The 15,851-nt window shown below is 40.7% G+C and overlaps 1 protein-coding gene across 2 annotated transcripts; it reads right to left on the bottom strand.

Annotated features, from left to right (window-relative positions):
• Positions 1 to 2,504: 2,504 nt before the first annotated feature.
• esrra (estrogen-related receptor alpha) lies at positions 2,505 to 15,643 on the bottom strand. 2 transcript variants are annotated; one of them, XM_026181328.2, is made up of 8 exons: positions 15,354 to 15,643; positions 13,602 to 13,704; positions 6,868 to 7,251; positions 6,307 to 6,423; positions 6,087 to 6,200; positions 5,036 to 5,203; positions 4,397 to 4,666; positions 2,505 to 3,941 (listed from the first exon to the last, which is right to left on the bottom strand). In XM_026181328.2, the coding sequence occupies exons 3-8, from the start codon at positions 7,244 to 7,246 to the stop codon at positions 3,688 to 3,690; spliced, it is 1,302 nt and encodes a 433-aa protein (XP_026037113.1). In that variant the 5' UTR covers positions 7,247 to 7,251; positions 13,602 to 13,704; positions 15,354 to 15,643; the 3' UTR covers positions 2,505 to 3,687. The 2 variants fall into 2 exon arrangements, with proteins under 2 accessions (XP_026037113.1, XP_026037114.1); XM_026181329.2 differs by lacking the exons at positions 13,602 to 13,704; positions 15,354 to 15,643 and adding an exon at positions 12,511 to 12,650.
• Positions 15,644 to 15,851: the final 208 nt, after the last annotated feature.

The raw sequence follows: 15,851 nt of genomic DNA, 5'->3' as shown, positions 1-15,851 counted from the left end.
AAAAAAAAAAATCTTCCAATCCAAGTCACTAGGTGGCGTTGGAGAATGGAAAAATTACAGAGGAGAGGGGCATGAATTTTGCACTTCATATTACCATAACTCACCATAAATACCGGCATAAACCATTAAATATGTCCCTGTTGCTCACTATTTACTTAAAAAAAAGTGTCTACAATGAAATATATATTTATACATACAAATAGCTGTGGCCATACCGACTCTGACTTTGCCTGGATTAGCAAGATCCATGTCAGGAGGCTACTGGAACAAAGGGGGGATGTTGCACAGGAACCTCAAGCTCCACAGTCCTGTGCAGGATCTTTGCTGTTCCAACAACTCTTCTGGACGCTCTTTGGATGTTGTTTCTGGGATCTACTTGGGGGTCACTGCACCAAGTGCTCCAATTACCACTGGGACCACTGTTGCCTTCACCCCCCTGGTGCTAAAGAGAAAACCTGGGGGCAAAGCAAGGTCCAATTCATCAACAGTTAAGAGCATGTCCAAAGGTGATATGGTCAAAAATACGACGACACTTACAGCTTCAACAGTGGTCTTCATCACAGTACCCTCATAAAACACCCCCCCTCCCCCCGGAATACACATGCATACACATCCACAGGGAGAGATGAGACCAATGGTATGCGGTGGTGGTGTGTCCATTTATTACACAACACAAAGCACCTACAATAATCCACTCCCTTTTTGCGTCAGACAGTGGAAGATCTCACTTTTTTTTTCACAGTGATTTTTATGTGGACAAGTTTAGACACGGACATCAAACTTTGATCTAAATGGGGAAAAAAAAAAAAAAAAAAAAATAGCCTACACACAGAAATTCACAGCCAGTATCACACAAAAAAAAGAAAGCAGTGTCAACAAACAACAGTAAATTGAGTAAAAAATAGAATTTAATCATTTAAATAGTCTTTCAAAATACAAACATTGATTTGAATTTCTAAATAATATACCGTTTAGTAGCTATTCTTAATTATAACTGGCAATGCTTATATGTACACCGTGGCTATACAAGGAAAGGTGTGAGGTTTGGTAAATTTATTGTATTGCTTATTTATATTAATGCGCACGTATGCAAGTAGACCCACAAATGACTGTATGACGTCAACAGTGACACTGCAAATGGCCCTCCACCCTAACCCCCGCCGTACCTAAAATGCTAGTGAAAAAAAGAAAAGAAAAATCTACCTTTGCATATATGACCCGTTAATATGGAGAAACTTAGCGGCATCTATGTTTTTGCTATCTTTAAAAAGGTTTGAGAAACATGGCTAGAACACAAGTTTTTCTTTTTAAAAAGACAGACGTATATAAGCTCAAACTTATGAAAACAAGACCAAACAGATCCATCAGTGTCACATTTTGCCAGATTTCCCATTCCACAGTGCCAGCTGTTGCTTATGTAGCACCCATGGATTAGCAGTTGCACTGTTTTAGCTTTACCACCACATCAACTGTGACACACACACACACACACACACACACACACACACACACACACACACACACTTTCTCTCACGAGGCATTTATGAGCCATACACTCCGTAAAGAAAACAGAAACAAATGAACTGCAGGACATTCGGTATGCCCACTACCCACTTTTTAAAACTGACAACAGATCACGAGTTACATTTGTCTCCACAGTTTGTTTTTTTTTGGCCATCTGGCTTACTCTGCCTCCTGAGGTAGCCTTCTGTAGCCTCACCATGCCACCGGACCTATAGAGCCAAGTAAATTGATCCCTAAAATCACAATCAACCTCAGACGACACACACCTGTTTACATTAAAAACACAATCAGCATTCACTTTATCCAACCCCACAACAGTGTGTTTACAATGTAAATAAAATACCCTTAAATCCTAAAAAGGAAATTGTATGAAAAAAAGAGAAAAAAAAAAAAGAAGCAAGTTTCAAGTCTTTACAAATTTCAGTACACTGTGAGCTGCACAAATAAAATTATAATTGGGGGTGGGTGGTTTTCTCACATTTGCTGGCTTTTTTTTTGTTTTTTGTTAGTTTTTTTTGTTAAAATGTCCACTACAAATTGCATGTTTCTGTTTATTTCAGTGGAATTGTACATGGCTAAAAGATTAATGGCCCTTTTGGCCACTAAATATTATTTTTAGGGATTTGATTTTATTATCCGACACTGTAGCTTTGCATCGCATGGAAAGCTTACTACAGTGATCATTTATGCTGTAAATATACAAACCTGCTGAACAGTAAGCAGGACTTCCACACATCCAAAAGGGAAGATGTTGCATTTCTTGTTGCCCTAAGCCCATAATTGGGCACTTGCAAAAGTTCAACAGATCAGCTGATCTCATATAAAAGCATCTGAGATCTATGCAACATTCTTCACCACTGCAGAAAAATGCAGCAATGTCTCAACGTACACGTATCAATCATACAAATTAGTGTTACACGTCACAGCCCACAAATCAAACAGGACAGACCTTTTCTTTTTTTCTTCAAAAACACACCTGCTGAAGTCAAAAACTGTGATTCTAGTGGAGTAGAGAGGGCAGTATACTTTTTTTTTTTTTTAAAAAAGCAGATGAGGCATTTCTTTTCTAATCGCTCGTTGCCACACTAGCTTTAATGTCCAAGAGCCGTGTTCGTCCCTGATCTCAGTGTAGCTCATTGGTTTCGACTGCATACGAACAAACACACATGCTTGCTTGGATGGAAGCCTTTTTTTGTGTGTGCCAGTAGGATTTACATACAACACTTTACATATAAATTAACTTCCAAGCGGAGCATTTTATGTGCATACAGTCTTCATATACACTTCTCCTGGACTGTGAATCCATTGCACAAACTTGTAAAAAGACAGCTGCACTCACACCAGCGGCTTCCGCTTCACAATTTAATCCCCAAAGTGCTGCAGTTTTTTCTCAAATGTTTTTTTTGTTTTGTTTTTTTTAAATGTACTCATTTGGCTTCCCTGACCAAACCGGTTTCTACTAGAAGCTCGATTTTTTTGTTGTTTTTTTCTAAAAAGCAGCGCTTGGGGTCCCAAGAGTGAAGTACTACTAATCGAGGCATACAAATAGATGTCTCACCATTTGATCCACATTTTGAATGTGACAGACAATATTCGAGTCGTTATATTGCTTTTAACATATTGCAAGAAATTCCTATGACTTGCCTACAACGGCACACTAAACTATAGTAAATACAAGCACTTAGTGTGCACTTTATTCTGACCCCTTGTTGGACTCTCAAGCATTTTGCCGGGTATGTTATTATGGCTTTTCATGAGCAGATGTAGTACTATTTTTAAGTTCAAAAGCCACATGGTTGCAGTCTGTTATTCGGTACCTACATGTTGTTCTTCAGTGGTTAAGTAACTGCAGGTTGATGCTGTGAAGAAACATGCCGTGAAACGGTTAGAACTAAGAAATATTCTGGCATTTGTGTTAAATGTTCTCACGTGAAGAGCTTTTTACTGAACTCTGACAGTTACATCATTCTGTAAATGGCCAATTTCCACTTCACATTATTTTCCTTTCTTCCTGTGGCCTAAAGGAGATAATGATCGTTTCCTCATTATTAATTCTGAAATGAAAGCTGTCCTTTTCCATAAAACACACATCCACTCTTGAAGAGTAGCTCTCTGTTTGGGGCTTTCTCTGAATCCGCTCTACTCCTGCTCCTGCGTTTCTCTCTAGGGGGAGTCCATCATGGCTTCCAGCATCTCCAGGAATAGTTTGTGCATGGGCACCCCACCCCGGGTCTTGATGCTGTAGAAAGTGGTCAGAGCACGGCCAGCAGTCTGTCGGAGGAGAGGCAACGTTAAAAGAAGACGTCCTGCCCGCTGGGGGTCGTCTGGGCGCCGCTGACATTCCATCTCCAGCAGGGCCTGGTGGAGGAGGTCCCGCAGCTTCTGCACGGCCTCCATGTCCTCGATGTAAACAGAGTCTGACAGAACAACAGGGAGCACATGGTGAGGGAGTGTGGAGGGTGCTGAAATGTTCTCAGCTTTTGTCACAGAAAGAGAGGCTGCCTTGCCCGGTAATTGACTACAAACTAATGTCAGTTGTTATTTATTCAACAAGCAGGGCCTGTAGTTAGCACTCATTGTAGGTGGACCTCTGAGGGACAACTACATAAAGGTTATGAGATGGGTAAACAAATCGCATCATATTTACACTACAGAGAGATCATTTGTGAGTTATTCAGCTACAGTGCGGATACCTGCAAGAAAGCAGAAGACTAGCCTTTAAAACTGGGAATATACAGTGTTACAGTGCACCTACCACTACAAGCTACAACAAAACGCTTCATAAGATGCGAGAAGTAAAGGATGTGTCAAAATACTGAATTCTGATTTATATGTTCCCATAGCTGCTTGTCTGCAGCTGCAGTAAAAGTACCTGAGTTGGTGAGTGCGATGGCTTTTAGCATGACAAATTCCTCCCGGTCCACGTTAAGGGCACGGAATCGGCGAGCGAGCTGACTAATAGCTGCATTAAGCTCTGTCAGTCCGGCTGCACGTGACATCTCCTCGTCAAGGACAAAGTCCTCTGCGAACACCACCTCGTCCTCACAGCCGAGCGAGCGGTACGCTACGCCCAGCACGAGCACCTCCAGCCACACTGACTGCAGCACTGACATCTGGTCTGCCAGAGACAGAGACAAGAAGCCTGCAGGAGAAAGCACAAAGAAAGGGACACATTTAAATGGAGGATGATGGGTTTACTGGTACCAAGCTCCAAATAATGGTTTAGATATTTTAACCAGCTTCATATGGGAATAAATAATTTCATCTGAGCTCTTAGAATAAGGTCCTCGTCTCTTGACATTAAATGCACACTGATTTGTTTTGACTGTACATTTTCTTTAAATTTATTCAGCCTTTAGAGCCACGCTCATGCAGGCCATTCATAACAACAACAATCAATATTCTAGTCATGGTGTGACTGATGCTCTTCAGCGAGCCTGGAAGTCTCTTCCGCTGTTGCCATGCTATTGCTGCCTCTCCTCCCCTCCTTTATTCTCTCTGCATCTCTTACCAGGAATGTGTTTGGCCCAGCCGATGATCACAACCAGCTCACGGTCAGCCAGGTCACAAAGGGTGGTGAGCGTACGCTGGGCCGTGTCCGGCTGCAGAGGGTCGGGCATGGCAAATAACTTTTCTGGCTCTGCTACTAGAAGGTGGGACACGATGATGTTGGAGGAATCTGTCACAAAAACACACAACAAACGATGCATTAATTACTGTATACATTCAGACATGTTGATACCCACAACATCAGCACTTTCATTATCTAAACAAACGCATTCAGATATATTTTGATGATCTCCATTACTCTTCACTGTATTATACGCAGCGCTCTATGTACAGTATATAAATATGGATTTTAAAAATAGGCTTAGGATCTGCCAGCTTTGCCTGCTGCTTATGATCATTATTCTATGTTTATACCACAGCCAGATTCATGTAGCTTGAACAATCCAGGTCAAATTACATTAAATTAAAATCATTACAGAGCCAAAGCTTTTCCTGACCTGCTGATTTAAAGAGTGAAGACTAACAGTGAACCACATCAGGCACTAGGGGGAGCTGTGTTGTAGCTAATTCCAGTTTATTTGAAATGTTTTGTGTGTTGCTTTTATTTTCTGAGGAGCTTTCCTTTAAAACTTTACATTTTTAAGGGGAAAATTGTTCATTTCCAAACACATAAATCCACATTTTAACGTTAACTCAGTGCAAAGGGGAAAAAAATCTCCCAAATTAACCAAATCCATCTGTATTTCTCCCTTTTTTCTACATCACTATCTTTCATCTTCTTTCAACTTCTTGTCATGAGTAACTTACTCCTGGCCCGGGCTGCGCTCTGCCTGTTAGTGATATGCAGTAGACATTTCTGTGAAATTTAGTCACCATCAGTGTAAGAATTCACGAGTTATAGCCAAAAAAGTGTTGCCACGGTGACCTATGACCGACTACTAATCAGTGCATCCTTGACTCGAAGGGAACTTTTGTGCCACATTTGCAGAAACTCCTTGAAGGCTATTTCATGACACACACAAAAAAGCATAATACAATTTATCAAAGCTCACTTTTTTCGCTCTCCTTTGTCAGCGGTAGAGGAGCACTCTGGTATGTTGCATTCTCCACTTCTGGGCGTCTTTTGTACTTCTGCCTTCCACCCCTGACCCTGTCCAGACGAACTCCTACATTGTGCAAGAATCAGCAGTTCTCGTTTAGGTCAGCAATAAACTAAGCAACTGCACAATAATGAACATATTGGAATAATAATCAAAGTCTGGTCACACTCACCCTCTTTAAGCATGCCTACTTTCAAGCACTTGGTGAAGCGGCATGCCTGGCAAGCCTTTCTGCGCCTTTTAGTGATTTCACACTCATTTGATGCTGGACAGCTATATTCAATGTTACCTATATGAAGAAGCAGAAAATGTTAATCTCAACGAATGTACAAATAAATTCGCGAAGAAGCAAGTGCCTATACTCTCTCTTATCTTTCAACCACACACACATTCTGCTATTCCTCTTTTTTTATGTCCTACACTCCGACTATACCAATCCTCATACAGAGGTGTGACAGTGATTTTGTTACACTCTCTGGAAAGTTACAGAAATAATGTCAGGAGTTCATGAAGGTCCCAGAAACAAGCAACAATATGAAAGATTTTCAAAACTGCATACATTTCTTGTTTTTTGGGACAAAATAGCTTTTTTTTTTTTGGAAAATCAATGAGAAGTTTTAGCGGTATTCTAGAAAACAAATACGTGTTTTATACTCTATGTTTTGTTGTGAAAACATTTAAACACATTTAAAGTGCTTTACCTGTCACTAAAGCAAACTTTACCACAACACACCTTGAATGGTTCTCTTGAAGAATGCTTTACAGGCCTCACACGATGCAACACCATAATGGTAACCTGAGGCCACATCCCCGCAAACGAGACACAGCCTCTTGGGAAGCGTGCTCAGGGCGTACTTGCATCGACCTGCCCCATTTCCAGCGGAGCCCTCCTCTGCCCCATCGCCACCCTCATCCTTGAAATGGCAACGCAGAGCTGGTGTGTACAGTGGCGGGGAGTAACGTTTAACGTTGTCTCCTCGGGTCACTCCGCCTCCGCTATGAGAAGAATCTGAGGAGGCCCCGCCAGGGCTGGTCCGACCTCCCCCGCCTCCCTCTGGACTACTTGGTTCTGCCTTTATGTAGACATCTGACCGACGCTCACGGGAAGACATGATGTCTGCAGGGCAAAAGGAAAAAGAAATGTCAAAGTAAATAATAGCACAGAGACTTTTAACTCACATCTATATCTCTGAGAAAATCATCAGTCACAGATTTTCATGATAACAAACAAAAGTAATAAAATGATAAAGCAAAGAAAAAAAGGATGTAAATAAACATCTCAGTAGTGTAGTGCCCCTTCATGGGCTACAACACTTTACCATATTCCCACCCCAGTCTTTAGTCCTTCTTAAAGCTTTTTAAACCATCAAACTGTTTGCACTACTGTGTGGGATTTGTGATGGTTTGAGCATAAACACTGTAATCAGAAGGAAACAGGCAGCAGAGAGAAAAACATTTCAAGTTGTGGTGATGCAAATGCTGCTTTAATCTACTATCAAATTAACCTCAACTAACCTTCCCTAAACTAAATGGTAAATGGACTGATTCATATATAGCACTCTTCTACTCTGAGCACTCAAAGCACTTTTCACAACTTGCCTAATTCACCCATTCTCACAAGCAGTTTTTTTCTATGCTCTTTCTATCCAACATTTACACTCTGATGGATGCATCTTGCCCAAAGATGTTTGACCTGCACCACCAACCTTCTGATTAGTAGGAGACCTGCTCTACCACCTGAGCTATATATGTATGTGTGCTTAAAAGTACAGTGTGTAAAATCTTACAGCAGATTGTAGCTCACAGTCTACAATTGCTGTAATCAGACTTTTGCATAATCTTAGCCACTGTAGGACAAAGACATTAAAACACATTACGTTTAGACTGTACCCCATAACAGCAGCCATTATGGGGAAACGCAGAGCATCTGGGAACATGTTTCTTCTACTGTTGCTGCATAAAAACATTTTTGTACAAACTAAATTTGAATATATTTAAATAATATCGACACTTGGAAAGAAATCAGGAATGAAAAACTGATAAGTGTCAATGAAATATTTTCTAGAATTTTACATTTTTTCCCTCCAGTCATCTCAAACACTCTTGTCGCCGTTCATCTGTAGAGAGTACAGGGTGTCACTTTGTTGTGTAACACTTCATTAAATGGCTGATGCACAACAAATATTTAAATGTCTGGCACAGCAGAAAGCAGATAATCATCTAGTGACTAGAATTACTCCCTACTTTAGAGAGGTTAATCAAAAATAAATCATATTCAGCAACACAACTTATTCAACCACAAACTGCAGTATGCACAGACATGAAGGCCAAAAATAAATGAATAAATAGTGCAATGGTTGCTGCAGTGAACTTTCCAACATCAACTCAGCCATCCTTAAAAGCGAGCCTTTACCGAGCCTCAGCAAATCCATCCGCACACTGAAATCATCAAAGTAATCACGTTCCATTTGGCTAAAGGCGTGTGTCCACCAAACACTGTGAGTAAGCAAGACTTCAGGAAAACGGTCACCATAATGGACAAAAGAGCGATTCTTGAAATAGTAATACCTGACGAGTATGTGAAACATTACTGGGGAAAAACAAAGGGTTTATCTAGTTCTTTGAGTTTTATTCGCATCCATCATGCAGGTGCAATGAATTAAGTAAAAAACTTCATACTATTTGTCATCAAAGATTGGTTTGTGAACATTAACAAACAGGAATGTGGTGCAACACAAAAGTGAAATCAGTGGCCTGTTCATTTAGTACAGTTTTTTTTTTAAATGTTTCTTCTAAAAAACACACTGAATTTAGATAAATAAGTAGGTCCAATTTTATTTTGACACAAAGATTTGTACAAACGTGAAATGAAATGCATGAAAGTGCAACAAAAATATTGTCAACGATCTTAATGAATAATTATGACAAATAATCATGACCTTAATGCTGAACAAAATAATCATGATCATCATATTGGCCATAATCTTGCCTTCTAAAGATATTAATGAAAGCTATCAAAAACACGTCGCACCTAATAGAACTACACCTCTGTCATATTTCAAGTCATTAAGATGTCTAAGGTGAGTGAATGGAGGCCACTGTGCTATAAAGAAGTCACTCAATCACATAACTTGTATTCAAATAAGTAAGCAAAAGTAGTAGTCTGTAGTTCTAACTTAAATTATGCTAGCAAAAATAGTAAACATGTTATATTTGGGATGTTTATGAATCTCAATACAAGCGTATAAAAAAGTTAATGAGTCTCAGTACACAGTCGAGATGGCATACTGTGCACTGCACCTTGAAATGCACTCCAGCGAAGGAGAGAAGTACGCAGAAGATGTTGTTTGACATAAAAAATGAAAGAGAAGATTCAATTACCCAAGTGAACATGCACTTCTAATACCAAAATCTGCATCTCTGTGAGTAATTCTGTGTAATGCTTTTAAGCTCAACTTAGTTTTAAAGCCAAATGTCAGGGTTCTTAATGTCAACCATCCATATAAAATAAGACAATCAGCTTAAGAGCAGTCTGATCTCTGACATATAATGTAATAATATCAATGGGGCATCTGAGGTTTCTCGTCTTTATGTAACTTAACAAACTGGTGGGCGAGTGTTTGCATGCACAAACTGACCACCGCTTTGCCCAGCCCAAGCAAGGGTCATCAATTCAGAAGAGAGCGGATCACGCCTGTATTTAATCACTATAAAGACAGACAGTTGATAAATTGCCACCAAAACACTCTTGACATGTTTTATTATTCTACCTGAAACGAACTTTGTTTTCTTGATTTGAATTGTGAAATTGAGAAAGTAACCGTAACGTGAGCATGAACTGTCTCTTAGCTTCACCTCTTAAGCATTAATGCAGACCCTTACTTGAATGACTGTGTTAATAGATCACTGCGTGAGGACGTTGAGGAGGATTTCTGCAGTCTAAATAGCCTCAATCCAGTTAAGTCCTCAGTTTCTCTTGCACACATAGTAGCAATCTACTGCAATTATCCAACATTTTTCTATTTGTTTATCAGGTGGGCTGATAATCCACTCAAGTCTCGTATAATTACAAAACATGTGACTGTGACAACAAAAACAGTGAAGATTCTGAGGCTTTTTGTGATATAATCAATAAACATCAGTCCTGGGCTGGTCAGCTTTGAGTGGTTTATCTCTGTCAGTTTAAAAAATTACTACTAATTACTACTGTGTCAATAATAAACAGCCTCTTGTTCAGACATATTTAACATCAAACTGCACTTCTAAGACATGACCATCAGAAAAGAGCTTTCTGTCTTTGCTGATGGGAACCACTGAGAACAGAACAGAGAGCCTCAGACTGAAAGCACACAATCAGAAAAACAGTCAGTCAGTCCTACTAACAGTGTCAGTAGGTACTTCCCAAGCAAGTAAGCCTTTATCATACTTATTGCTGCAGCTAGTGATGGGACGTTCTGTATCGAGGCTTCGGAGCGTGTGTCGAGTAATGGAGGGGGCGTTTCCGCGAAGCGCGTATCGAGGCTTGCTTCATTTATGGGAGGAGCTGAAAATGATGACGTCCGAAGCCTCGCTGCCCGGCTATACCACGTGACTGGTTCATGAAGTGGTTCGAACTTTGCCGCGAGATATGACAGCGATATAAACCCCTCAGACTTCATTCAAAATGTGGGTGTTTGATGGAGAGTTGCGGTTAGAGAGAGTTTGGAGACCGTTTGGAGGTTTATGAGAGTGAGGAGAGAAGGTCAGGAGAGAATGGAGCCAGCTAAGAAGAGGAGGATGTCCTCCCCTGTGTGGGAACATTTTGATTTTATTCCTCCCAACAAGGTATGTAAATTTCTACAGAAGATGTATTTTCATGATACTGATGGTGCAATACAATTTATGTTGAGCTGTCTTGACTTTTGTACAAGGTGAAGTGTTTGCTATGTGCCAGGGAGCTGGGATATAACAGCAACACCTCATCCATGCTTAGGCACTACAGAGCTTTGCATGAGAATAAGGGGAACACCGATTGTGGAGCAAGACCAGGTGAGCCATCAAATGTCATGATAATATAGCATGCAGTAATGTTACTAAATGATATAACAATATTATACAGCTGTAATAAGTTACGTGTGTGATATTTATATTTGTGCTTTGTCTTTATTGTCTTTCCTCAGGAGAACAATCTCCAATAGATGAAGACCTGGTCAGCATGGTGATTGAGGACTCCCAGCCATTTAGCATTGTGGAGGACAAAGGATTCAAAAGATTTGTTAAATCATTAAATCCTAGCTATGTTCTCCCCACTAAAAGGTCATAAAAGCAGTGAAAATTTAGTTTTTACAGAATAAAATGTGAACAGGCAGGACTGAGGCTCAAAGCCTCAGTGTGTAGCTGTCCATACCTCAACGTTACAAAAGCACAACCACTGTCCACACCCCAACCACACCTCACCTCACAGTAAATGATCATTTCCATTTCAAGCATTTCCAAATAATCATTTCCCATACTGCCACTATAAATATACACAGTATACTGCCATCACTACAATATACATGTTTTACACACTCCTTTTGTTGTTGACATTTACAGGCTGTGTGCAAAATGCCACACTCTTCAAATTCATGCCAACTAATATTTTTACATCCAGTAGGTGTCCTGCTAGAGCAAATGAAGCTTCATGAAGCTTCGCGTTGGGGTGAACCAATTGGATGAAAAGCTTCAGTGCTTCATGGGGCTTCATCTGCCCATCACTAGCTGCAGCAGATAACCCAATCCTATGGTTGCTGGCATACAATTTTCTTTGGAGTTTGCCCTCTCTGTATATGAGAGCTGTTTGGCAAGCCTCGGACACGTCAAAGAAACTTATCCTGTTTAAAGTTTAGCCTACCTGGACTCACTGAAAGCTCAGTTAATCGCTCAACCAGACAGTACCAGTAGTAGCACATAAACACAGATACTGAACAGTGTCATTTGGCTTTGCTCGGACTTGAGTCAGATCATCAGGTCACCATGTGCACCGCTGGCCAATTCGACTTCTTCTTTGGGAAATGTCGGTTTCTTCATAGAAAATGTTAACAAGCATGCGATGATAGCTCTCTGGTTACTCATTGATTCGACTAAAGCAGCGCGTAAAACCTAAAGAGGTCTGCTAAATAGCTCTGTTATCTACTTTATCAGCCATAGAAACGCGTGGTGTTTGCTGTAAACTAATTCCAGCGTGTTTGGTGTAACGTTAGCATGAGCTAGCTTCAAGAGTAGCGAATACATAAATGATAACTGTATGTTAGCTAACTAGGCTAGCTAGCCTACGTTAATCCTGACTATCCAGCTCTCTCCCCCTAGGGCCGAGGTTTATTTTGGTCACTCTAACCCGGACTAGGCTGCATCTTACCTGAGCGGTGACTAGAGCAGCACTGAACGATAAGTCTCCCCACGGTGTGCTATCATGACACAGATCCAGCAGAAAAATCAGTATCCAGACCACCAGCTCCTGCTAGCTCGTGCTGGCTATGTGCGGAGATGGGCCGGCCTACAATCGGCTTTCCCTAACAGCTGGGAGGCGATGCAGGCTAAGCACATAGTAACACTTTCACACTGTCATCTGTAAATGTCTCATTTTAAAAGTTAAGCGTCATATATTTACTATATTTTTTGAATGGAGTAAAGGAAGATCCCAAATTATACTGATCAAATATAAGATGCTTCATTGCCAGCTGGAAATCTGATTGGCATTGTCAGAATTATAAGTTAGCATTGTTAATGAAGGATGCAATTAAACTTCTAAACTGTAATATATATTATTTTTGATCAAATGTTTCAGCTTGCTTAAACTAACAACAAAGTTACAATAATCTAGGGGAAGACAGCTAAACTTTTAGCTCCTGGTGTTACACACAAATGTATACTGCTGAAGATGTGTTTCCCCTCACACAGTATCCCCAAAACAAAAAAGAAATTTAAAGTGTCACTGAAGAGCCACAGGCTGATACATTAATTGTTCTTTCTTTCTGTCATCTATCCGCCTCTTGCCCCTCCCTAACCCATATTTTCTGTTTGCAGAGCAATCACGGCCTGTCGTTTCAAGTTTGTGCCCTCATGATATAATTTCGACAACAGACCAAGAGAAGTATCTGTGTTTAGCTGATGAGCCTGCTTTTCTCAAACAGGAACATGTCCTGGAAAGTGTATGACTGCAACAAAACCATCATAATATACGGGTAACATATATAAGTAATGAAAAATACGGTTGTGGCACTGTAACATTATTCTCTGTTGTTTTTACTCAGCCTCAATCCTTCTACAAACTTGCTCATATCTGTGCATGTCCTAAAGGCGTCAGCTGAAAGTCTACCACAAAGTCTACCTTTATAATGACTGAATTGTGAGGAAAAAGAGGCACTTGTTAACACATAATCCCAATTGAAACACGGCATAACGGTGTAACATTTCATCAACATAAAAGGTGACGTAGGAACAGCTTACCTGTTTGGTGACCTGGAGCTTGAAGCCTGTGTATGTCTCACTCCAGAAGACAGCTCAGTAAAATGATATTGCTGTGGGCTGAAGTCTGCAGTTACCGGGACACCTGCGAAGCAAGCAAACGCTTCTGAGAGTATTCCCAAAACTTGCAGCCAAGCCAAAGAGTTTGCTTTTCATGTTTGCCCTTTGTGCTTTGAATGGTCAAATCCCCACAAGGACACCGCGTCCGGCCTCATAATGACCATAATGTATGCAAACTCGCAGCAAATGATTGGCAGGCTCCTAACAATAACTGTGGAGCTAATCTTCACATGATCCAGAGGAAGCATGTGCTCTGCCAACAGTTTTTGTTTCTTCTCTAATGAGGCGTATGGATACACCTAAAACCAACTGTCTTTCCAAAAATACATAACCCAGCCTATCTATCCAGATTTTTACACACACTGCTCATACCCTCCCCCTTTACACTGCGTGACACACTCCAAAGGTCACAGTCACAGGAATGCTTGAAGGGCAGACAGAGAAAAGCCAACACCTTGTCTTTCAGTCATACAAAGTTATAAACTTAAGTTTGGTGATAAAGCTATGTAAATAATTAAATTACTTAGGCTTAAAAACAAACACAAAAACCCCAAATGGAATAGTATTCCAGCTTGTTGTTAAAGTCTAAATATGACTGTTAAAAAAATGCCATATCCCAAAAAAGGACACCTATTTTAAGCAACTTTAAAAGTGTGCAAGGCTCTTATATATGAAAACAAACTGAGATGCTTTTCCCATTTTGTCTGGAGGTTAAAACAGCTGACAATTTCATTTTTACAAGTCGTTTCAGTTTCAGACTCTAATCCCAGTAGACTGTTGCACCCAAACAGCTCCTTGTCATAAATGGATTTCCAAGTACACTTTCTATTACATAAGCAAAAAGTCAAATATCACACCTCGACAAGCTCCTTATGTCTTCAACCGTTTAAAGCTTTCTTATCGTGGTTTTGTCAGGGGCAAGGTCTCCGTCAGTGACACGGCATCACATTCACAGACGCGACATTAAACTCAGTTTAAGGGTTTTAAATGCGGCGCACTGTGGAGACAGGGAGAACAGCACCCAGGGGTGACCTTGCCTTACTGATCTCGGACCGGTGAAAGGTTAATTGCCGAAGTGGATTATGCCTTAAGATCAGGGATCTCAATCCTGGCCCAGGAGGCTCGACAACTTACATAGTTCGGTGTGTTAAAAACGAGAGAAATATAACTCGGGAGATTAAAATACACAGAAGAGAAGTTAAAGTGTGAACAACTGAAGAAGAAGTGCCGGAGGGGCATTCTGCACATGAGAACTTGCTGTTTAAGTAACAGCATGCAAGAAAGAAAAACAGAAGAAAACACTTATCATCTGCATGTTGGTCTTTATTTTCTACATTAACGAGTGTGGCTTACTGGTGACTAGAGTACTAACCACCAACGACTCCTCTAGCATTTATTGAAGCATGAATTAGTCCCAAGGTATACATGTGTTATAAGCTTGAAATATGGCGTGCACTGCAAATTATCCCACAGTGTAGGCTATTAACTATTTTCCGGCTCGTGTCCCATATCCCCATTAACGTGGTCAGGCGAACTTAGAGCTCTTTCGGGCAAATCGTGCATGCACATCAGGCTGTCGTCAAGACAGCTGCCACGTCCAAAAAACACTAATAATGGGCAAAACACCCCATGTGTGCTCAACCTCGGAAGTGTAGGCTAAGACAAGATACTTACTAGGAAATGTAAAAACATCACGGGGTCGTTTTTGTTCTTAAATATTTGAGGTCAGTCAAGTCTTTGCGGATTGCAAGTCCACTGGCAGTTGAACTGGATTAATGGCGCCGTAAGAGCCTCGCGACGTTTCTCACATCGCATCACGATGTTAGCATGTAAAAAGGGAGATAACAACAACCGGCGACACAATGTCTTCGCCCGGCTGTTCGGCTCCGTCCACTGCTGTTAAAAAATTCCCGTCTTCGCCTTCCACAACTGAGGTTGTAGCTGAACCTTAGCGTCAAGTCTCCAACAAAAACAGCATCCACATCCGGTAAGAGTATTTCACAGCAAAACTCCGTCGACATATTAAACTTTCAAACATTTACCAAGCGGGAAGATGACCAAAAATAAAAAATAATCCAGTACAAAAGTCTCCCTCCTTTCCGTCAAATCCGTAACACATTTAAAAAAAGATAGAGACGCTGATATTCTTAAAACGAACTCTAAATGCTGCTT

Source organism: Astatotilapia calliptera, chromosome 10 (assembly GCF_964374335.1).
Source record: "Astatotilapia calliptera chromosome 10, fAstCal68.1, whole genome shotgun sequence".
NCBI classification, from domain to species: domain Eukaryota; kingdom Metazoa; phylum Chordata; class Actinopteri; order Cichliformes; family Cichlidae; genus Astatotilapia; species Astatotilapia calliptera.
Note: the sequence above shows the minus strand (reverse complement) of the source record. Positions and strands in the feature narration are given on the sequence as shown.

Excerpts from the sequence above, each read along its gene's own strand:
- esrra (XM_026181328.2), bottom strand. The coding sequence starts at position 7,246 with ATGTCTTCCCGTGAGCGTCGGTCAGATGTCTACATAAAGGCAGAACCA. Across the intron at positions 6,201-6,306 it reads AGTAGGCATGCTTAAAGAGG|GAGTTCGTCTGGACAGGGTC; the intron begins GTGAGTGTGACC and ends TGCACAATGTAG. Across the intron at positions 5,204-6,086 it reads GACAAAGGAGAGCGAAAAAA|ATTCCTCCAACATCATCGTG; the intron begins GTGAGCTTTGAT and ends TTTTTGTGACAG.